We start from the raw sequence: 20415 nt of genomic DNA on the forward strand, positions 1-20415 counted from the left end.
TAAATATAAATAAAGGATATGTGGTTACAGTTAGCAAATGCTTGTCAACAATTGAATCTTGTGACTTGTTTGATGAGGTTTTGGACCTGGTAGTCCTTTTTAATAAATTCCAGTTTTATGCGCATTGATTTATGATGTTGGATGCAATGTACGCTACAAGCGTGTTGTATAATTGTATAAGTAAGTCAATAAAGCACTATATGGGCTTGTTCCGTATTATGAACATGGGAACTTCCCATAAAGTTTGTGTAACCAGAGCAAAAAATATTCCTCCAATGCAAACTCTATATAGCCAAGCGCATCTGAATCCAGAGTAAACAATGAATTTGTAAAAAACAAAAAGAAAAAAAATGCGATCATGCTGGCCGGATCCAAAGAAAGATGTTGGCAACACTGCCCACTATTCGTAATATAAGGCGGGCCTGGAGTAGGAAATTGTTTAAATAAGATTCGCTCGTCGCGCGATAAGCATCAAATCTAGAAAAGCCGAACCGGCGCGGTGATAGTGTGAAATTAAACAAAGTCTTAAAAGGCTAACAATTTGGCTCCATTGACTGTGAATATTTGAACTACCTAATTACATCAAGTGAGTGTCATTTAAATCGTGTTATCGTTGTTTTTAGTTTTGATCTGAGATAATATTTGACTTTCAAGAACATTGCGAAATAACCATTCGAATTCCATATTTGTGACTAGATTTTAAATAAATGTTTTCGTTTTGCAACAAAATAAATGCTATTTACCTAATTTTAAAAGAGCGAACATTTTATGTAGACAAATAGATTTTTGAGGAAAGCACCCAAAAATGTTTGCTTAAAGTCAAAAGATTACATTTCTTGATTTCAATCAATAGGTACTCAAAAATATAAGTAAGGGATAGATCAGTGGGAATCACTTAAACCAATGGGAATCACAGCCATCGAAGTGGTGATGCAAAAAAAAAGGTCAATAGATCATGGCAGATTTGCGTCGCACCATGTGTGGCTTGCAAAACTTTCCAAATATTCCATTGGTAAATAAGATGTTGCCACAGATGAAAAAACAAAACATCATAACGTGCCTAGTCATTTCTTTGGCACAGATTGAGGATTCCGCAGAAGACTAGAATGTGTACAAACACACACGCCGATTGATGATACCTTTGAACTGATACCATGATAATGCCAATTCGCTGATAAGGATTAAATCCACTTTTCCAAACCGACTCAAACTGGTTTCTCCGTCTGCCTGAGCCGTTGAAGCATCCCGGGTTGGTCGTCGTCAAAATAAGAGTATTTAAACTGAACCGTTGTGCTATATGCGTCTATATGTGTTATGAATTACCAGATTCGACCTTAATCGCTGATAACGCCAGCTCCGATGTCCGTTTTACCAGTTCGAGATGATCGGGGGGCAGATGGACAAACCAGTTTCAGCCGGTTGATCCCATCGACACAGGGATTTCAATTAATAATCACATAATTTGTTTACCCCGCCACTGCAGTCATCACAATAGGGGTACGGTGTCCCATTTGGTTTTTTATTGCGTCAAAAGGTCACCTAGGGCTAGCATTCTGCTCGAGGGCTGCTGGTAGTTGCTATCGCTTCTGCAGGTACCAACCCTCCATCCTGCCTGGTCTCTGTGGTCTTTCGTACGCTGACGGCGATGATGGTGTCTGATTTGCGAGAACGATTCAGTCGCTTGTGTCGGTTCTCCTCCCACTCCTTGCGGTGCACCTTTTTGCGGTGCGCATGCATGTTGGCATTTGAATTGAAGGTTTGCGGGCAATGGGGGCATGTGTACAAAACCTCGCCCGTGTGGGTTGTCATGTGTTCCTGCAAGAACAGTTCAAAATCAATTGCTTTCATCGGTCACTGATTTCGCTAATTACCTTTAGTTCATTTGGTCTCTTGAAGGCCTTTTCGCACATAGGACACTGATGACTACGTGCCGTATTGTGGGTGTACTTGATATGGTGCTGGTGTGCCTGTAGACTGGGGCATATCTTAAGACAAAATTCACACTGCATCGGCTGCAGGTTCTCAGCGGTATGCATCATTTTTATGTGGCGGGCCAGTCCATATTTGGTGGTTAGCATTGAGTCGCACAAGTGGCATTTGATTGCTGCCTGCGGCCCTCCCGTGTGCTCCTCCATGTGCCTGGCCAAGGCTTCGCGTCCTCTGATCGATTTTCCACAGACATCACAGATCTTGGCATATAAATTCAAATGGACCAGCTTAACATGTTGCTGCATCGTATACTGACTGGGATAACTGAAAAATACAAATGTAGCTATCTGAGAAAGAGTAAATCTTTCGGTCACTCACGTTTTCTCGCAGTGCGTGCAAGGGACCTTCCACTGCTCTCGTGGAATGTGAGTCAGCTTGTGGCGCTCATAGACGACGGCGCTGTAGAAGGCCTTGGAGCACTGTTCACAGCGGTATAGTCGTCCGCGAGATTTGATCTCATGCATGCGCATGTGCAACTCAAGACTTCGACGGTGGCCCATCACGCGGCCGCAGATGGAGCACTTAAAGGTTTCAGGGTCCTGGTGGCGGCGCAAGTGGTCGACAAGAACTCCCCGCTTAAGGAATTTTCGGTTGCAACACATTGCATAGCCGCGCTGCTTGTGCTCCCGTCGTACATGGGCCAGCATCTCGGAGAAGTCCTCCATTGGCAAGTTACAGATGTGGCACTGAACTTTATAGTGCTCGCGAATATAATCATTAAACTCTTGTGATTTCTGGATTTTGGGCAGACAGCTTGTATTGGGCCGTTCCGCGAGTTGCACGCGTCGACGACCTCTTGAGCGTCCGCTAACCTTTCGCTTAAGCGTCGGCGGTTTTTTCTCCAAAACCTCTGGATCCTCCGCTCCCTCCTTGCTGATGCAGTCGTCGGGTAGGAAATCCTGCTCCTCCTGATCCTCAAGCACATCGGCAATTGTCAAGTCAGCTTCGGGGAACTCGATTTTTATTTCATTTAAATTGATTTGCTCCAGCACGCTCTTCAACTCCTCGCGTGCATCCTGTTGAGCGACTTTTCGAGGACGTCCACGTCGGCGTTTGACGGCAGCGGCTACGCTGTCGTCATGCTCGCTTTTAACGATGTGCTCTTCTAGAGCGGAAGCAACCACTTCTGGCGGAGATGTCTCCTTCAAAACAGTTTGCTCCAGCGCTTTGTGGGCTTGTTCCACATTGAGGTAAAAGTTGTGAAAGAGCAGTAGCTGCTCCCAGCAGGGGCCGCACACATAGCCGGCTCTTTTTGAGTCAGGGATCTGAAAAAGATCACTCTTCAATAACAATAACAATAATAACACAGGTAATATTTGTTTGTTTACCTGAAGCCAGAAGTGTTTCTCGATGATGCACCGCAGGCCAAGTGAATCGGCTTCCTCCGAGGCAAACTCTATATTGCCCGCCGCATCATCCACAGTCTGAGTGCACAGAAAACAAGGCATTTGTGAGAGAGACGCGCGAAAATATACAAAAAAAATTATTAAAAATGTGTGTTATTCTACAAATGAAAACAGGGCAAAGCACAGCTGATTACTGTCATCGCTAGCGGCTATCGATAAGCGGCGCCAGAATAGTGGGACCATAGTCGTGTTTTTGAATTAAAAACTTCGGGTTATTTGTTTTCACTTGCTTATAATAAGCACTTAGATAAGCACTATCTGGAAAAGTAAACCCTAAATATTTTATTAAACGAATCTGTACTGACAGTTTCGCACATAAAAAGAAGGTGCATATCGCAATATCTGGAAGTGCGCAATATTTCCGAATATACGTTTTATGGCATTCGCAGAGAGGTCATACTGATTCAAAGTTTTGTGACTTTGGGATTAATTTATTTTAATTTAGGCTTTAATTCGCCTTAATTTGTTAAAACGTTGCTTGCGAAATGGCCACGCAGTTTGGGGAAATCTCTGAGACGAGCCGTTCAACTCGTCTCCACTGGGTAAATGCCATTTCGCCGGGCTTATCGGAACGCACTTTTACACCTGTCTTTAGACGCCATAAACAAATCCAGACGTTTTAATAACAGTCCACTTATCGCTGTTTACATATTTTTAGCCAGCTTAATCTCGACGAGAAACTCGGAGAGCACAGTCATGGATGTGCAATCGAGTCGCGTTGTCCCCGATGGGGGCTACGGATGGATTGTGGTGGCCGCCGTTGCATTGATTAATGTGAGTGTTCAATAGTCTTTAAAAGGAATACCCAAAACTAAACATATTTATTGCATATGCCGGCATCCAGATGACCAACCAATCCATTTTGTCAGTGTTCGGCCAGCTCTTTGTGGGTGAGCTGCAGAAAATGCAAGAGGACACATTTACGGCGGCCCTGATCACGAATCTAAACAGCCTAGCTCTCAATTTCTCTGGCCTCTTCATTGGACCCGCGATTAAGAGCTTTAAGCCGCGAAATGTAGCTGCTACAGGTTGCATCCTAGTCGCCCTGGGCCTGGCTCTGTGCGCCTTTGCCTCTGAAAGCTGGCACTTCATTCTGGGCTACAGTTTCTTCGTAGGCTTTGGACTCGGCCTCATCTCGCCGTCCACATTCATGGCCATTAACTCGTACTTCACCACTAAACGAGGACGGGCTGTAGGTGTTTCATTGGCAGGTGCTGGCCTTGGACAGGTGCTTATCCCTCACCTAGTGCGTTACCTCTTGGATAACCACGGCTTCCGCTACGCAGTCCTATCCATGTCTTCCCTATCACTATTTGGGGTAAGTTAAGAATATAATATTATGTTGATCCAATGCTTACAGCCCGAGTACCTTACAGCTTTTTGGTGCTGCCTTCTTGAAACCACTAAACCCACCTGCCAAGCACAACAACCGCAAACACATTCGACTCCTGACCGAGGCCGATGGGGAAAAGACTAGTCCCCTTCAGGTGGTGATTGTTCCGACTAATCAAAGCAAGATCGAGCGTAGCCCGCCAAATGTGGATACTCTGTGCAGCCGAATGGGACAGCGGTTGGTACAGGCAATGGATCTGGAGCTGCTCAAAGATTTAGTATTCTGGAGCATCATTGTGGGCATGGCTCTAGTCTATACGGCCACCATAAACTTCACGATGATCTTTCCTGGTTTTCTTGGACAAACGGCACAACTTAACAGCCAAATGGTGGCCTTCTGCATGTCCCTTGTGGCTGGCGCCGACATTGTGTTCCGTTTGCTGCTGCCCATCGTCACAGATCACCTTAGAATACCCTATCGCGTAGTGTTCCTGATCGGCATTGTTGGACTCTTTGTCGCTCGCTGTGTGCTTGCCGAGAATCAAACGCTGCCCGTGATCATCACCATGTCTGTGTTGACAGGCATGATGAAATCAGCCACTGTAATCAACAACAATCTCACCATATCGGCGCATTGCCGCTCGGAAAAACTGGCCGGCGGTCTGGGTCTGAGCATGATGTCCAAGGGCGTTATTGTTATCACAGTGGGCCAGCTGCTGGGATGGGTGCGAGACTACGCCGACTCCTACCTAATCTGCCTTTATGCTCAAGGAGTCATTCTGCTGGTGGTGGTTCTTGTTTGGACACCGGAGATATTGTACCGCCACCGCAGGCAGCGATGTGCCACCAACAAGTCCATGGAGACGCAGTCTATAGACGCAGCTGAAGTGGCCAAACTCAACTCCTAAATCTCTGGTCACTACCTGACTGGATAAGAGTTTAAGCGAAGGATATCGGTATTGACTGTCATGTGATAGGCGATGAAATGACTTCCCCGTAGGGAACATTCCACTCTCGCCGCAGTAGTTATCTGAGTTGTGAGGAAGGACCAGTGTCAGGAACAGCACTATCTGTATGACTATGCATCTTAGGTTTAGGTTTTCGATTATTTATTACCATTTTAGCCCCTAGACCTAACTTTTGTACTGCCATAAGAGCCAAAATACAAATTAAAGTATGCATATTACAAAAACCAGGTTTATTAGCATGAGACGAGTTTGCAACTCTTTCTCTGATCGATCTTACTTGGGTAGGTATACTATTTATTCCGAGGAAATGAAGCTGGGAGTGCTGGAAACAGCCGATGCGCCCGATTCTGTGTTGTAGAAGATGCGTCGCTCGATGCCATCCTTGGTGATGATGCCAATGCGCACCACACCACCGGAGCTGCCATCGTGGTAGATAGCGTGCTGGACAGCTGTTGGAGGAGGTTTAAATGGGATTCGATTGAAGGGAAACTGTTTTGGTTTTTTTGGGATTACCTACCCTTCTTGACGAATGTAACGCAATCCTCCAGCGCCATATTGGGGCGGTAGTGCTCCCTAACAAATCCGTAGATAAAACTAGATCCCGATCCGCCGATGGTGCAGGACTCGCGGGTCAGCATGCCGCCCAACGGGATGCTGTACACCTGGCCGCCGCGCTGCTCATCCCACCCAGCCACAATGATGCCGGCAAGCAGGGACTCGCGGTAGCTGTAGCAGTAATTACGGAACTCTGAGGCGGCCTCGAACACCAGAGCATCCTTGTTGGTCTGATTCTCGTGATAGTTCAGCGAGTAGGCCACAATGTCGGCAATGGCCTGGGTGTCGGCGGCCGAGCCACTGCGGCAGCAGTACACTTTGTCCGTGATGCGGGTCAGCTTGTCGGTGACCCGATTGGCAACATAGGCGCCCGAGCTGGTGCGCGAATCGGCTCCAATGACCACTCCGCCATCGAACTCCACTGCCATAATGGTGGTCTGCAAATAGGTAGGATTGTGCTCTTAGTACGAAGTTATGTGGCTGATGCTCTTCATACTTACACCAGTGCTGACCGGTGTGTCGGTGAAATCAAAGTCGGGCTGCATATTGATCTTTAAATTTGTTACAATTCAATTTACAATTGATATTTGTTGAAACGCCGCACGAACACGAAATGACTGGCTTGTTTTGGATAAGTGTTACCAGATGGCGATGTGAAATGAAATGCTTCAAATGAAAACATACACCTTTCGCACTGACAACAGTTCAGTAAAGTAAAAACGAAGTGCCAGCAGCCCTGCTTTGCGGTATATCGATAGTATCGATGTGGGTTCATTGCACATGTTGAATTTGTTTTGAATATTTGTTTTCTTGAATTAAGTCTAAAATGGCATACGTTGCACTGAGCGAAGCTGAAAAAACATATATTCTACACGGCGTGGAGGTGTGTTAAACGGTTATGCAAGAAATATAGTCTGTACCTTAAACTATGCGTTTCCAGGATGACTTTCGTTGCGATGGACGTTCACGACGAGATTACCGGCCCATGGACCTGGAAACTGGACTGGTTAGCAATGCCAGTGGATCCGCTCGCCTTCGGCTGGCGAACACAGACATACTGGTGGGCGTCAAAACCGAGATTGATGTACCCAACCCGCTGACGCCCGAGTTTGGTAAACTGGAATTTTTTGTGGATTGGTAATGATGCAACTGAAGTTCGAAGAATATGCCATAACATATATATTTCAGCTCTGCTAATGCCACGCCGGAGTTTGAAGGACGCGGGGGCTCGGATCTGGCCCAAGAACTTATTCTCTCCCTGCAGAACGCCTACGAATCGCCATTGGCCTTCAACTACCGCACGTTGTGCCTCATTCCGGGTCAGCAGTGCTGGAAGCTGTACATAGACATCCTGGTTAGACTCTAGTGTGCTTAATTATACCGAAAATGCTAATCCCTGTTCTCGCAGATTCTGGAGTGTGGCGGCAATCTACACGACGCAGTGTCGCTGGCCGCCAAAGCGGCTCTGTTCAACACAAAGCTGCCCCGGGTGACAGCCACCATGTTGGATGCCGGCATCACAGACCTCATCATATCGGACAATCCGTATGACTGCACCCGCATCGGCATCGAGACGGTTCCGCTGTTGGTCACAGTTTGCAAGATCGGTGATTATGTCCTGGTGGATCCTTCGGCGGAGGAGGAAGTCTGCAGCACAGTGAGCATGGTTGTGTCAGTTTCCATGCGGAATGGACAGGCATTCCTTTCGGGTACACACTTGACCGGCGGCGGAGCCATGCACCGGGACACCATGCGCAACTGTCTGGAGCTGGGTCTGGCCATTGGCGAGCATCTGGACCGGCTGCTCACTAAAATGCTAAATCTGGAGCAGCAGCGCGTCGGACTCAAGCGACCGCAAATAGTAGGATTTCTTAAATAAAGCGGCAAAGTCTTGTAATGAAAATTTACTATTTAAACGATCTGACTCTGACTTGGAGCTCGGCGCTCCGATTAAGCTTAATACTAAAAGCTATCTGGTGGCCAACTACTACTGGTCCTTGCGCTTCTTCGCCTGCCTGACGGCCGGAGCAGGCTTCTTCTCCTTGGGCTCGGGCTGCTTGCCCGTTAGCAGTGAAGTCAGCATTTCGCTGATCTCGGGCATATCGTTGCCCATCTGTGGAGCAGAGCATGATTCATATAATACTATAGTGCTGTGCTATACATGATCCTCACGGCTTACCTTTGGGAACTGCAGATTGTCGATCTCCTTCTTTGTCTCGGGATCGTTGATCATCTTGGGCAGCACCAGCATAAGGAGCAGAGGCAAGACCATCATTAGGACCATGGGGCTGAACAAGAAGTCGGTGATCTGTGTGGGTCAAGAGCAAAAGTTAGTTTTGTGATTCTTCCGTTGGTGGCAATATAATGATGCACCTTCCACTGCTCTCTGGTCTGGAAGTATTTAAAGGGCATCAGTGGCTTCACGCGCAGGGGATATGCCACCTGCATAATTTGGGCGGGCTGCACAAAGTTCACTTTGCGGGCGCGGAACTTGCCCTTGGGATTGATCTCGACGCGCACCTGCAATTGAAGAAATTTTTAGTGATTCTGGCATCATATTGAATGGATTCCCTTAACTGACCGGCTCATAGAAAACATCCGGGTGGTGGACATCCAGGATATAGCTGCCGGATGGCACTCCGCTGATCATGAACTGCCCATCCTCGCGGACGAATCCCTTAAATTCGCCGTCGTTGATGGAGAGCGTAATCTCTGTGTGCCACTTCGGTGTATTCTTGTTCACCGGAGCACTTCGTCCGCCTCCTTGAGTGGGTGAAAAAATGGAATCCGGCGGGGAAACGCGTCCTTCGATGGTGTACAGGCCAGACACCTCGTCCACCAGTTCGTCCTGGCCAATGATAACCTCGCAGCTGACAAGGGCCAGAAGGGCCGTAAAAACAAATAACTTTAGGCACATTATTCGGGTCAAAGTAAATTTTTTCTCCAATTTTCCAATTGTCAGCCGATGATGTGACCGTTTGTGAGGTTGTGTAAAATCCAATGACAGGGCTGGCAACAAAAAAAAAAAAGTTACGGCAACGCGGGATATTTAAATGTGTGTAACCAATGAAAGAAACTTGTTTTACATAAATTTGCTGAAATACTTACAGAATATGTTTGACAAACCTTTGATATAGCATTCCAATCGATGCGAAGACAATGCATAAAATGGTATCCTTTGAATATATAATATTGCATTCATTATTTCATTGAAATGCTTTGTCCGAAATGCGCAGATCAAAATTGCTTATATTTATGGATATTATTTGGGAACTTCAATGAACCAATATTTCAATGTACGTTTTTTTTTTATATAAAGCTTGAACCGCAGACCCTTAGACCCTTAGATTTTGCAATGCTTACGATTTCACAATCAAAGTTAGCTTTAAAGAATAAACCTCCCTTCTTTAAATGTTGTTATCAAACTGACTTAAGGCAATTGAAAACCAGTTTCGCTGACTTAAAACCAAAAAGCTCGGTAGTTGGCGGTATCGGTGGTTTGTCTTTTGGCTTACTATCGATACACGACTGAAAACCCACTTCAAATGCTTCGCAGCACTTTTCGAGCGGCTCTCCGCCGACTTTTCAGTCGTTGGCGGCATTTCGTTGCGTTCGGTTTGGCCATATTCACTCTGTTGATTGGACAAGAAGTACGGAGCTAACGCAGCTCGGAGTGTTTTTCGAATATTGTTGACGGCGATTTTAGGTTAGTGCGTGCTTTGACAAACGGGTTTTGAGTTATTCGCGATGAATGGCGACGGCATTTGCGTTCGCGTTCTACTGGGCGTGCAGGTGTGCCCATGGCCAATAAGTGCCACATGCCGCGCTTGCAACATGCAGCGTGCAACAGGCCACACATCAAGTTCAGCCTGAAGCACAATCTTAACTTTGTTGTGGTTTTTGGGCAATGTCAATGGGTTGTGGGATGAACGTTGGATCAAATCTGAGACCGATCCCCTAAATCAGCACATAAAAATTCCAAAGTTACTGCTGTGTTTTTGTATCCAATCCACTTGAACTGTGTCGCATGTACAGTGAAACCGGTTTCAGAAATGTTAATGATGCTGAGATCACACAAACCCCGCCCCCCCTCACTTACTCAATTCAACGCTTGCATAGATTTATATTTTTTTTCGCACACAACATTTCAATGGCAAGACGCAATGCAAGTCTTCTAGTTACGATCACAATGGCAAATAATAATAAATTAATTAGGCACTCGAAAATAGAAACAAAAGCTAGTGAGTGATGTCAAGCGGCGCGTCTGCGCAAAGTTGTTGGTGATGTAAACAAGTCGCAAAGGTAGTAAAGACAACAAAGTTAACCAACTTATTCGGGTTTATCTCGGGACGTGCCCTGGTCCCTTTAGAGGAATTGGCACACTCGCGGACACGAGCTTAGTGGCTTGCGCAATTCGATGGCTGATTAATCAGCGGCGACTGTCACTTTCAACAAATGCACTTCCATGCATAAGTGTCGCTCAACTAATGACGACAGACAGTACAGCTTGGTACAGTTTTTGTATTTGGCCCCCACTTGGCGAGGCGATTTCCTCGATCTGTGTGCGATGTGATGTCATCTAATGGGCATTTGATGTGAATACATCGAATCCAATATTCGAGCCGTTAAGGCCTTTTTCTCGGCCACGCGACTGTGGCACAGTTTACGCATTCTACTAGGTTTTACAGGTGGAACACCTGTTCGGATCTCAATCAATTAATTTGCACTTAGTTCGGAAGGAAGTTAACTTTGAGGGATTTCTAAATGACTATACTAGTGTTTACTAATAATATGTATACCAAATTTGAAATAGACACGATATAGAAGGGATATATACATACATGATGATGATGGGTGGTTATGCTATAGATAGTACATTTCATTATTCCTAACCATTAGCAGTTAAAATCGATCTATAGTCGTACGACCTGTTGTCTATCGCCTGGTTAAACATTAATTTAGGCCCAAGTCTTTGACACATGCCACTCAAGTTCCAAGTGCAAATGTTGATCAATCCTATTCGGTATGCACAGAACCAGCCTGAGACCTCAGTAACCATGCTTCCTATACAAAAAGCCAGCCGAATGGGTGGAAGGGTCTAGTACTCGGTTGCCTGGAACTGCGCACCACAGGCCAGTAGTTAACCCAGTTTACACAGGTTCTGGCACGCGATGTCCGGCCAAGATTGTTGCGGTGCAAGGAAATTGGGCGACCACCTTGACCAGACCCCATCCACCTGGGCACTACGCCCGCCATCCGCCCCATTTGAACTCTTTGGATGGGGTCAAAAGCCAATAGTTGGCGTGTGCTACAAAACTACCTAGGAATAGTCAACCCACTACGTCTAATGGATGATACGACGGTTAAACAAGTGGATATAGACCTATTTCTTCGCCTGATTGGGCCATAATCTAACGGACTAGCCAAAGTCAAATGCAATCTTATCGACTTACAGGGGTATGCCAATTATGATCGCTTTACGCAACTTTAGAAGTGGGTGATTCAGCACAACCGATCTTAAGTGACATCCAGTCCAAGAAGGTGGATTTTAACAAGTCCGTTTACCTTTCTGATGTCGGCGATCTACATACCATTCGCATTGATCGAAGCAATTAGTGTTGGAGTGTCAAAAACGTATAAGTGGATATGTTTCGTGCAGTGTCTACACACCGATAGCATTCAAATTGCGATTATTTTGTGTACGAGTTTCAAAACTGGCTTTTTAGCAAGGGCACGACAAGCTTATGTGTAGTTTATACTATATACTATATGTGATATATATGTACATATATACCCCTTACAATGGGCAAGTTGGTGGTAACATAATGGCTCATTGTTGCTGTCGGAAAAGTCGCTAATCAGTTTTGTCCCACGTTCACAGAAAACAAAAGCACAAAAGCCGAGTTCCAGTTGAGTTTTGGTTGTGTTGAGTCGAGTCGTGGTTATAGGGCCATACACGTATGGGTAGGCCAATGGCTATATGCCGCGAAACGCTTATTAATGTGCCAAGAATTTAATGGAAAGCATTTATCGTTACTTTTGTGCGGCAGGTGAAATTTCTTTCGGTTTTCACTTTGCCTTCTACAGACAGTGCGAACTACCAGATACATACATATATGTATCTAACCAACGATGTAGATATGTTCAGCGATACCTTCGCGAAGGTCTGGGTGAATGTTTCTTTTTTTTTTTTAGATAAATCACTCATAATCAATACATTTGACTTTCAAGGTCTAACCAAATGCGAGCACCCATTGTGCGGTTCTTGAATGACTCGAAGTGGTCAGAGGTTCAGCCAAAACCAGCTGCCAAAAATTTTGGTGTAAACAATGACTGTATCGAGCTAAAACCGCGCTTTAATTAACATTTAGCTGGCACTTCAAAGAAAGGCAAATGTATAAAAACAAGTAAGCCAGCATTTATGAGATACATGCGCTATAAAACGCGCCAAGGTCAATCGTAAATGCTTTCAAATTCAAGTTCAATTCGAATTCTTGACACGGAGCGGGGAAAAAATATAGAGGAGTTACAGATACAGATACAGATACAAACAACCGTGCTGTTGTCGATGAATCACTGTCGTCTGTATTCCCACCACCGCCACATGGGAAAGTCCCAGGCCCATAACATATTCTACCCACTCACTTCCTCATTGATCTTGATCTTGGTTTTAACGAAAGCAAAAGTCATCTTGTGACTCGCGGGGGAACTGACCTCGTTAATGTTTTCTTAACCATGCGAGTGTTTAAATAAAAGTAGCACCCATAACCCGTAAATCCCAGTTAATGTGCCGATTTGCTTAAGTACAATAAACGTTGATTTATAGCCCAGTTGGCGAGTAATTAGCTCGACTCATATGCGCGTATGCGTAATATATTTGCAGTCAGTAGGAATAGTACGCATACGCAGCGATGCCTGACGACCCGTGATATTCCCCAAGTGATAAGCGTCGATTGGCCGGACAATCTGAAAGCTAAACGGTGTTAAGCGATACGTCCGTGGCAAATGTGTTATATCCATATCGGGGTAACATAATCTAGACCACAATCGGTCGCATTCGTAAACAAATGGAAGCATTTTGATTTGGAGTCTGGGCATTATGAATAGTAACCAATTAGTAAATAATACTTTGAGCATACATAATGTTACGGTTTTTTGACTTCAACTTTTATGTTTTTGATTAATTTTACTTTATACTCTAAACCTAAATACAAACTTAATTAAATAAATACACATATAAATTACAACTTCTTGCACAAAAACATTTAATCACTAATTTTCGGAGAACTTCCTATAGAGCATATATCACTTATATTTATAGTAACGTGCTCTAACCATATGTCATGGAACCAACGTAGGGACTTGAAGTGCCATCCACTCAGTAGCTGTAGATACTTCGATTGTTATCAAATATGTAGATGCACAGATAGATTCGCAATTCACTTGTTTGCGGGTTCGCTGAAAACGTGCCCCCGATAAGCGGGAAAGCAATTATTTATGCCATGGTAATTAAACAGACGACAGAAGATGGAAATGACGAATGTTTGACGAGGGTTTCAGATAGCTACGTACATATGCATATACATACATATATGTATGTATACATATAGTTTCTTTGTGGGGTCAGGAGGAAGCAAAGGGGAACGGAAGTCGGGACACGGTTCGCTACTGATCACTCAATTATCATTCGATAGCGAAAAGCAAAACTCTAAGCGGCATTGTCTACCACCACGACAGGTGCTCCATTCATAGATGATGCAGGCGCTGACGATGCGGAGTTGGCTGGCAACGCTGGTGACGGCGCTGCTGGCGGTGGCCATCTGGCCGGATCCGGGACAGAGTCTGCCGCAAGGTGCTCCGGAAACCGTGTGCGACACCATGCTGCCGTTCCACTCCGGCGGCAGTGTGCTACCCCAGAACAGTGTGTCGCCCTTCAGCGTGGAGACCTCTTCCTCGACACTTGGCCAGGGTCAGACGCTTCGCGTGGATCTGACGGGTGTGCCGGCGGGCTTAAGCTTCGGTGGCTACATGATCCAGGCGCGCAATCGGAATCCACCCCATCAGATCATCGGACAATTTGGACCCGCCCGCGATGGCACCATTAAGCTAATGAACTGCGAGAACTCCGTGAATAATTCAGCCACGCATAGCAATGCAGGACCCAAGCAGCAGGTTATCCTGGAGTGGCAATCACCAGTGGACTTTCTCGGCCAGGTGGTCTTCAAGTGAGTCGGAGGGGAATCGACTGGCAGGCATCAATGATACTATCTTTAATTTGTATACCCATCACAGTGCCACCATTGCCCAGAGCTACAATGAATTCTGGGTGGGCGTGCCATCTCAGCCCGTTCAGATAGTCCGTCGCGATCTGTCCGCTGCTCCACCACTACCCACACAGAGTCCATCTGCCCCTGCGGGCACCACCCGTGCTCCCTATGTGCCGCCCAGCTATGTGGCGCCAAACAACGTGGTTGCCGTTTCCTCGGATCCCATCTACAATGGCTGCGGACAGAGCAAGAACTGTTTTGGATTCCCCGACGGTTGCGTGGCGACGAAGAGCTGTACCTCCATCACTGTGGTCACGGTGCGTGGAGATGTCTTCGAGTTTGAGATTCAGTCCGGCAAGGGTGAGTCATCCGTTTTTCTTTTTTCCCAAGTTGGTCTTCATCTTCATCGCCGTTTCTAGGAACCAATGCTGCTTACGTGGCAGTTGGTCTTTCTGATGACGCCAAGATGGGTGACGACTTGACCACCGAATGTGTGCCAGAGAATGGCCGGGTTAACCTGTATTCCTCCTTGACTTCGGCCTCTCCTTACTCGGCAGTGAGATCCAATGTGGTAAGTTTGACTCATAATCACGCAACAAATGAATAAAATGAATAATTTACCTCTTAATGGATACCACTCTTTCTAGAACCAGAACTCTGCCCGCCTGCTGGACGCCTCCATTGTGGATGGAGTGATCTACTGCCGTGTGCAAAGGGATGCAGTGACCAATGTGCAGGGACGCACTTTTGATCTTCGCAATGGCAAGTACCATCTGCTGGTGGCATCCGGCAGCAGCCTTAAGGAGAACAGCGTGGGCTACCACGACATTGGACGCCTGCCCTCGGCGCAACCGATCAATCTGGCGGAGGTGCAAGACCTGAGTGGTTCTAGCAGACTGCTCATCCAGCTCCACGGTGCCTTCATGATTGCCGCATGGATTGGAACCACCTCGCTGGGCATCATCTTTGCGCGCTACTTCAAGCAGACGTGGGTGGGCAGCCAGAGCTGCGGCACGGATCAATGGTTCGCCTGGCATCGCCTCCTCATGGTCACCACCTGGTCGCTTACGGTGGCCGCTTACGTACTCATCTGGGTGGAGCTGAAGCAGGCTGTGTGGCATGCCCATTCGATAATCGGTCTGATCACGGTGATATTGTGCTTCATTCAACCCATTGGAGCTCTGTTCCGACCGGGACCCAATGACAAGAAGCGGCCATACTTCAACTGGGGTCATTGGCTGGGCGGTAACCTGGCCCATATTCTGGGAAGTGAGTTCAGCGGTCGTAGATCATCCAAATATATGGCTTATTCACGAATCTTCTTGCAGTTGTTACCATCTTCTTTTCTGTAAAACTACCAAAGGCCGAGCTGCCCGAGTGGATGGACTGGATCCTGGTCAGCTTCGTGGTGGTGCATGTACTCGTCCACCTGATATTCTCCGTAAGTAATTCATACTGCAGTGGTTGGGTGTTTCTCCCCTCTCATGTGACCCCGAAGTGTACAAAGATTAGACCCAGCATCGCCTGCCTGCCTGTACAGTGGTTCTAGTTGTGTCCCTAAACGTTCATTCATTCCATACTAATTCATCTGTCACCCATCATCCGCTCGAGAACTGGTGGCTATGTCCCTTAATGTGTAGATCGGCTTGTGTTTGAATCATTGGCAGATTGGCGGCATGGCCTCGGAGCGTCATCTCAGCCAGCGGGCGAACACTTTCCAAATGGGCGACATGTCCCATCATCAGCAGCACGCCATGCGGAATGGCATGAGCATGGAGCGGAAGATGGATGCCCCGGTAAGTAGTAGTAACCTATATTGTCCATATTCTTCATCCTGTAACTTCCCAATTTCAGTATGCGGGCATGCGCAAGGGATTGCTCGGAGTTTACGGCGTGGTGCTGATTCTCTTCGTGACGGTGCTGATCCTGTTGGTGGTGCTGGCGCCCATCGAACAATTCCTGGGAAAGTCCTAGGCCCCCTAATTCGGATGTCCTGTAACCTGTCCCCTTCCAATACTCGTGTCAGTTTTGTGTGCTCATTGTTTAACCCCTTCCGCCCACGGCTCTGCCCTGCCCACCACCCAAATTCCCATCCTTTTTCCATTCAGCTTTGTGTTGTTAAGTGTAATTAGGCGCATGTGTAACCTGGGGCGGAGCGTTCAGTACATGTTATATAATTTATTATTAATAAAATAAAACAAGCCAACATAAATGCAGTACTTTCTTTCTCTTCTTTGCTGCTATGCTCAATTTTAATCTGCTGCGCTACATGCATATATGTTTTACCGGTAGTATCTGGTGCTGGTGAGTGCTGATCGATCGGATTGCGTTGGATTATTCTATGTTTAGTATGGATTTGTATAAAACCTTGCAGCTAGAAATTATCATTATCTTTAGATATAGGTATATATGTATGTATGTGGTGTGTATGCTTTCGTTAAAGTGTTGCTGCTTGCTTAATTATAGTACGTAAATTATAGGTAGATCTACAATTTTCAGATATTAATGCAAAAACTAAACCCAATCGAACGAAACGGCCTTAAAGTAACAAGCGGAATCATCGCTCCTCCAGGATGACCGTTTCCTGCGGATACAGCTTGAGCGACTCCAATGTTTGGCTACTCTCGATGGCCGTAAGATCGCGACGCGGCCAGCTGCTGATTAGCTTGTACTCCTCGATGAGGAAACCATTGGCCGTCACAAAGTTGAGCAGATCCTGGTCAAACAGAGAACAGTCAACAGGCAATTCAAGTGTGGCTTAGTAGCACCTACCTGTAGGTTGTTGTTGATGAAAAAACGGCGCTCCAGAAAATCGCCAGTGGGCTTACGCACTCGGATCTTTGAAGTCCCCGTTTCCTGTTCGGACGGCTCCTGAGGTAGGGATTGTTGAGCCTGGGCGAAATGTGTATTTATAAGCGGTTTATCGTACAGAAAGAAAAACAACATGAACTTACAACTAATCTGATGGACTCGCGTCTAGCATCTTCTTCGGCCCGCTCGGACTCCATTCGTTTTCGCTCGGCCAATTGTGCAGCCTCCTTCTGGCGCTTTGCCGCATCCTTAGCCATGTCGGCTTGCAAAGTTTCCTGATAGGCCATGTCCTGCTCTGCCTTCACCTGATCACGGGCAGCGCGTTCGTCCTCTTGCCGTATTTCCACCTGAAGCTGCTCCTCAAACATTTCGCATGTTTCAATCAGCCTCGTAAGCAAGTCATCCAGACCAATGTTACCTATAAATTATTGAATTGTGATAAGTAAACAATATTATTTTAAAGATTTCAGTGGGCATACCATGAATCACAGATAAAACTTCGCAATTGCTGCCCAGCTGGCGGCTTTTTCCAACCAACATGATGGCTGGCAGCTTGTCCAATTTAATGTTTCTGGCCGTCAGAGAGGCGTTGCTGCTAATGCAGGCCGTCAACGAGGAGAGAAACCTGCGGCACACATAACTTGTCAATAAAATACCCTAGAAGTACACCAATAACGGCTCACATGTCCTTGTTGCTCTCGTAGGTCATATCCCAGCCATATAAAACAAACTTCTCTTTGAAAGTTTGTATAATGCTCTCATGTTTCATCAGTTGATCACAGAAAACGTTGCTGAGAATGCTCTTGCCGTGATGCAAGTAAATGGCCAACAGCTTGCGCTAAAATCACATGTCAGTTGGTAATATAATTTATAAGAGAAATTGAAATGAATTAGCCAAAATTTACCTCCTTGGCGGATCGAAGGCAGGCCAGCTGCTTGGCGTTTTCAAGGCTGCCCACAAAAAATTCGGGACAGGGCTCGCCATAACGCGCCTTGTAGTTCTCGACAAACTGCGTGGAGCCACTTATCTCATCATCCGTATCGTTTGGTACTGGAAAATTAAATAACTTTACCTACTGCATTCAATAGAATGCATTTATAATGCTTACTTAAGTGTCTGTTGGGGGGCTGAGCGGGTGGCGAGTCAGTAAATATGTACTCGGCGTTGTTGAAGTCTGTGGCATCTTCGAACTCATCTGTCGAGCTCTCACTGTCCACGGTCACCACATCGAATGCGTTGTGCTGATTGGAATTTGTTGGCGCTGATCGTTCCGTGCTGCGAACAGCGAATCTATGCGAGAGCCCAATGCCAGATTGCTAAAGGGTTTGCAGTAACAGATAGGATTAAGCTAGCATCAAGATATTATTTAAATTGACATACCGCCAGAGTGGTGTCATTGTCACAACCGTTGGGCCAGCCGGTCCACTCCTGGTGGCGCACTGGTATGCTCTTGATGTCGAACACGTTCATCTTTACCTCTTGCACTGTCATACGTCCTGGCAGGCTAAGAGTGAGTGGTGGGTCCGATTCGAACTGTATGAAAATGGTGAAGTCCTTGTCCACGCGCTGCGTCACTTCATCCCTACACAAGATTTATGAGTAAAATGTTTTAAGGAGTATTTTCGAGCGGACTCACTGTTCGGTGTCCATGAAACCGTCTTCGGTGAGGTCCACCAGGATCAGTTCATTCTCCGGGGAGAGATCTAGGTTGCATAAACGAGTGCCCAGCTGCTGTGCATCGCTGGCTTTGGAGGGTGGCCAGCCGCGAATGGCTTGCCTGCACACAGGCACACTTGTCTCGGCAAAGATTTTGCGTTTAAGTTGTTCTAATAGAGATATGTATTGGTTAATTGACTCAGGCAGCGCGAGATCCAGATCCAGCAGGATCCAGTAGAAATCCTTACCAACTGTGGCCTCCGATGGTAAACGGAGCTGGTAGAGCTGCTGGTTAAAGTGGATGTTGAAGGTGATCACGTTTTGGTTGTTGTTTTGGCTGGACGCGGGGTCCAGGTTGATACTGGACGTCAGCTGGGCTAGCAATTGTGACGCTATAGTAGATACATTTCAAGTCATGGGACAAAAGCGGCGCTATCATGTTCAACTCACTTGGAAATCTTTGCTGGATGTGCGGCTGATTTAGGTTTAGGTTTTGGTTCTGGTTTTGAAGGGCGGCCGCAAAGAAACCGGACGCGTTAGAAGTCCCGGGCATTTCATCAAAGCCAGGCGGACGGAAGCCATTCGTGCTCTCCACGGCATTCCTGGCCGGTGGCTCTGGCACCAGGATAGGATGGGGACTGGTCAGCGGCGCATCCTCGTGCGGGATCACGCGACTTAGAGCCTCCTGCAAAGAGACAATGTAGTGTTATGACAAGGCATATTTGCGGAGTTGGGGAATCCAAAGCAGGGCAACTGAACAAAGAATCTGCACACTCACCACAAGATTCCAGTCGGCGGCCTCCAAGTGGGAAAAGGCTTCGCCCACATCGTCGATGCCCGTAATGCTCTGCGGATGAGCATAAAGATCATTTAGTACCATATAGTTCGATATTGGAGCTATCTGCCAAAGTCACCCATACACCAAAAACGCACACGCATCGCAATGTGCGCAGCGAAATTGACGGGTTTTTCGGTTGAGATCTATGAAGAGCATTACCTGAAAACTGGTCAAGGCCTCGTCCTTGTTCTCTGACATTGGAAACGCTTGTGGTTCGCTTTGTTTGGCCGATAAACTCTTCTTTAAACTCTACTGATTTTCACTACAAAAAATTACACAAAGAAAAAAGTGGCTAGTCAGTGTGACCAGTTGAGAGTAAGCGATTTATGCGCAGTAGCGCTACTGCTGCTAACGGCACTTTGAAATAAATTTCTTCAAACCTTTTTATATATTCATGTATTTTTTTTTTTAAATTTTTTAACCTATGCTCATTGGAAATTGATTAATTTGGACGACAAATAAAACACTGACAATCGGATAGCATTTACTTTCCATAGAGTTGCAGCTGTTACATATAGCTCTGTTAACTCGCTTGAAGTCATGTTAAATTTAAAATGAAAGGCGGCAAAACTTGCCGCCGCCACATCAGAAC

The 20415-nt window shown here is 46.3% G+C and overlaps 7 protein-coding genes across 11 annotated transcripts; 3 read left to right on the top strand and 4 right to left on the bottom strand.

Annotated features, from left to right (window-relative positions):
- The first annotated feature begins 437 nt into the window (after positions 1–437).
- CG8389 (uncharacterized protein) lies at positions 438–5914 on the top strand. Of its 2 annotated transcripts, none has more exons than NM_137232.4 (4): positions 438–586; positions 4054–4169; positions 4240–4713; positions 4772–5914. In NM_137232.4, exons 2-4 carry the CDS (start codon positions 4092–4094, stop codon positions 5633–5635), a joined length of 1416 nt encoding a protein of 471 aa, NP_611076.2. In that variant the 5' UTR covers positions 438–586; positions 4054–4091; the 3' UTR covers positions 5636–5914. The 2 variants fall into 2 exon arrangements, with proteins under 2 accessions (NP_611076.2, NP_725515.1); NM_166132.3 differs by lacking the exon at positions 438–586 and adding an exon at positions 3779–3937.
- Positions 1500–3537, bottom strand: CG8388 (uncharacterized protein). The gene is made up of 4 exons (NM_137231.3): positions 3318–3537; positions 2308–3254; positions 1872–2253; positions 1500–1815 (listed from the first exon to the last, which is right to left on the bottom strand). Exons 1-4 carry the CDS (start codon positions 3435–3437, stop codon positions 1546–1548), a joined length of 1719 nt encoding a protein of 572 aa, NP_611075.1. The 5' UTR covers positions 3438–3537; the 3' UTR covers positions 1500–1545.
- Prosbeta1 (Proteasome beta1 subunit) lies at positions 5904–6886 on the bottom strand. The gene is made up of 3 exons (NM_143774.3): positions 6751–6886; positions 6213–6687; positions 5904–6144 (listed from the first exon to the last, which is right to left on the bottom strand). The coding sequence occupies exons 1-3, from the start codon at positions 6793–6795 to the stop codon at positions 5990–5992; spliced, it is 675 nt and encodes a 224-aa protein (NP_652031.2). The 5' UTR covers positions 6796–6886; the 3' UTR covers positions 5904–5989.
- Positions 6887–7006: 120 nt separating this feature from the next.
- Positions 7007–8149, top strand: Rrp42. Its single transcript, NM_166134.3, has 4 exons — positions 7007–7133; positions 7191–7387; positions 7439–7604; positions 7659–8149. Exons 1-4 carry the CDS (start codon positions 7077–7079, stop codon positions 8127–8129), a joined length of 891 nt encoding a protein of 296 aa, NP_725517.2. The 5' UTR covers positions 7007–7076; the 3' UTR covers positions 8130–8149.
- EMC7 (ER membrane protein complex subunit 7) lies at positions 8141–9253 on the bottom strand. Its single transcript, NM_137234.4, has 4 exons — positions 8832–9253; positions 8624–8770; positions 8430–8558; positions 8141–8363 (listed from the first exon to the last, which is right to left on the bottom strand). The coding sequence occupies exons 1-4, from the start codon at positions 9165–9167 to the stop codon at positions 8238–8240; spliced, it is 738 nt and encodes a 245-aa protein (NP_611078.1). The 5' UTR covers positions 9168–9253; the 3' UTR covers positions 8141–8237.
- A 582-nt stretch (positions 9254–9835) lies between these two features.
- On the top strand, positions 9836–16726 carry CG8399 (uncharacterized protein). 2 transcript variants are annotated; one of them, NM_001299543.1, is made up of 8 exons: positions 9836–9956; positions 13988–14475; positions 14543–14877; positions 14937–15088; positions 15165–15786; positions 15846–15958; positions 16158–16313; positions 16372–16726. In NM_001299543.1, the coding sequence occupies exons 2-8, from the start codon at positions 14003–14005 to the stop codon at positions 16489–16491; spliced, it is 1971 nt and encodes a 656-aa protein (NP_001286472.1). In that variant the 5' UTR covers positions 9836–9956; positions 13988–14002; the 3' UTR covers positions 16492–16726. The 2 variants fall into 2 exon arrangements, with proteins under 2 accessions (NP_001286472.1, NP_611079.2); NM_137235.3 differs by having other exon boundaries at positions 16185–16313.
- Positions 16727–20260, bottom strand: casp (caspar). Of its 3 annotated transcripts, NM_206126.2 has the most exons (14): positions 20204–20260; positions 19983–20085; positions 19764–19832; positions 19436–19670; positions 19234–19377; positions 18966–19155; positions 18710–18911; positions 18438–18645; positions 18234–18379; positions 18012–18166; positions 17808–17953; positions 17472–17746; positions 17290–17409; positions 16727–17233 (listed from the first exon to the last, which is right to left on the bottom strand). In NM_206126.2, exons 2-14 carry the CDS (start codon positions 20019–20021, stop codon positions 17075–17077), a joined length of 2088 nt encoding a protein of 695 aa, NP_995848.1. In that variant the 5' UTR covers positions 20022–20085; positions 20204–20260; the 3' UTR covers positions 16727–17074. The 3 variants fall into 3 exon arrangements, with proteins under 3 accessions (NP_995848.1, NP_001286473.1, NP_611080.1); NM_001299544.1 differs by lacking the exon at positions 20204–20260 and having other exon boundaries at positions 19234–19362; positions 19983–20142; NM_137236.5 differs by lacking the exon at positions 20204–20260 and having other exon boundaries at positions 19983–20142.
- Between the last annotated feature and the right edge of the window lie 155 nt (positions 20261–20415).

The sequence above is a fragment of the Drosophila melanogaster genome, chromosome 2R (genome assembly GCF_000001215.4).
Source record: "Drosophila melanogaster chromosome 2R".
Lineage (NCBI taxonomy): Eukaryota > Metazoa > Arthropoda > Insecta > Diptera > Drosophilidae > Drosophila > Drosophila melanogaster.

Coding starts and splice junctions, on each gene's coding strand:
- CG8389 (NM_137232.4), top strand. CDS start 4,092: ATGGATGTGCAATCGAGTCGCGTTGTCCCCGATGGGGGCTACGGATGG. Junction 4,170..4,239: donor CCGCCGTTGCATTGATTAAT/GTGAGTGTTCAA, acceptor GCCGGCATCCAG/ATGACCAACCAATCCATTTT. Junction 4,714..4,771: donor CTTCCCTATCACTATTTGGG/GTAAGTTAAGAA, acceptor AGTACCTTACAG/CTTTTTGGTGCTGCCTTCTT.
- casp (NM_206126.2), bottom strand. CDS start 20,021: ATGTCAGAGAACAAGGACGAGGCCTTGACCAGTTTTCAG. Junction 18,912..18,965: donor GGTTTCATGGACACCGAACA/GTGAGTCCGCTC, acceptor AATCTTGTGTAG/GGATGAAGTGACGCAGCGCG. Junction 17,234..17,289: donor TCATCAACAACAACCTACAG/GTAGGTGCTACT, acceptor CTGTTTGACCAG/GATCTGCTCAACTTTGTGAC.
- EMC7 (NM_137234.4), bottom strand. CDS start 9,167: ATGTGCCTAAAGTTATTTGTTTTTACGGCCCTTCTGGCCCTTGTCAGC. Junction 8,771..8,831: donor CGGATGTTTTCTATGAGCCG/GTCAGTTAAGGG, acceptor CTTCAATTGCAG/GTGCGCGTCGAGATCAATCC. Junction 8,364..8,429: donor ACAATCTGCAGTTCCCAAAG/GTAAGCCGTGAG, acceptor TCTGCTCCACAG/ATGGGCAACGATATGCCCGA.
- Rrp42 (NM_166134.3), top strand. CDS start 7,077: ATGGCATACGTTGCACTGAGCGAAGCTGAAAAAACATATATTCTACAC. Junction 7,134..7,190: donor ATATTCTACACGGCGTGGAG/GTGTGTTAAACG, acceptor ATGCGTTTCCAG/GATGACTTTCGTTGCGATGG. Junction 7,388..7,438: donor CTGGAATTTTTTGTGGATTG/GTAATGATGCAA, acceptor TATATATTTCAG/CTCTGCTAATGCCACGCCGG.
- CG8399 (NM_001299543.1), top strand. CDS start 14,003: ATGATGCAGGCGCTGACGATGCGGAGTTGGCTGGCAACGCTGGTGACG. Junction 14,476..14,542: donor CTCGGCCAGGTGGTCTTCAA/GTGAGTCGGAGG, acceptor TACCCATCACAG/TGCCACCATTGCCCAGAGCT. Junction 14,878..14,936: donor TGAGATTCAGTCCGGCAAGG/GTGAGTCATCCG, acceptor CGCCGTTTCTAG/GAACCAATGCTGCTTACGTG.
- CG8388 (NM_137231.3), bottom strand. CDS start 3,437: ATGCCTTGTTTTCTGTGCACTCAGACTGTGGATGATGCGGCGGGCAAT. Junction 3,255..3,317: donor AGAAACACTTCTGGCTTCAG/GTAAACAAACAA, acceptor GATCTTTTTCAG/ATCCCTGACTCAAAAAGAGC. Junction 2,254..2,307: donor TGCACGCACTGCGAGAAAAC/GTGAGTGACCGA, acceptor TGTATTTTTCAG/TTATCCCAGTCAGTATACGA.
- Prosbeta1 (NM_143774.3), bottom strand. CDS start 6,795: ATGCAGCCCGACTTTGATTTCACCGACACACCGGTCAGCACTGGT. Junction 6,688..6,750: donor ACACACCGGTCAGCACTGGT/GTAAGTATGAAG, acceptor ACCTATTTGCAG/ACCACCATTATGGCAGTGGA. Junction 6,145..6,212: donor CGTTACATTCGTCAAGAAGG/GTAGGTAATCCC, acceptor CTCCTCCAACAG/CTGTCCAGCACGCTATCTAC.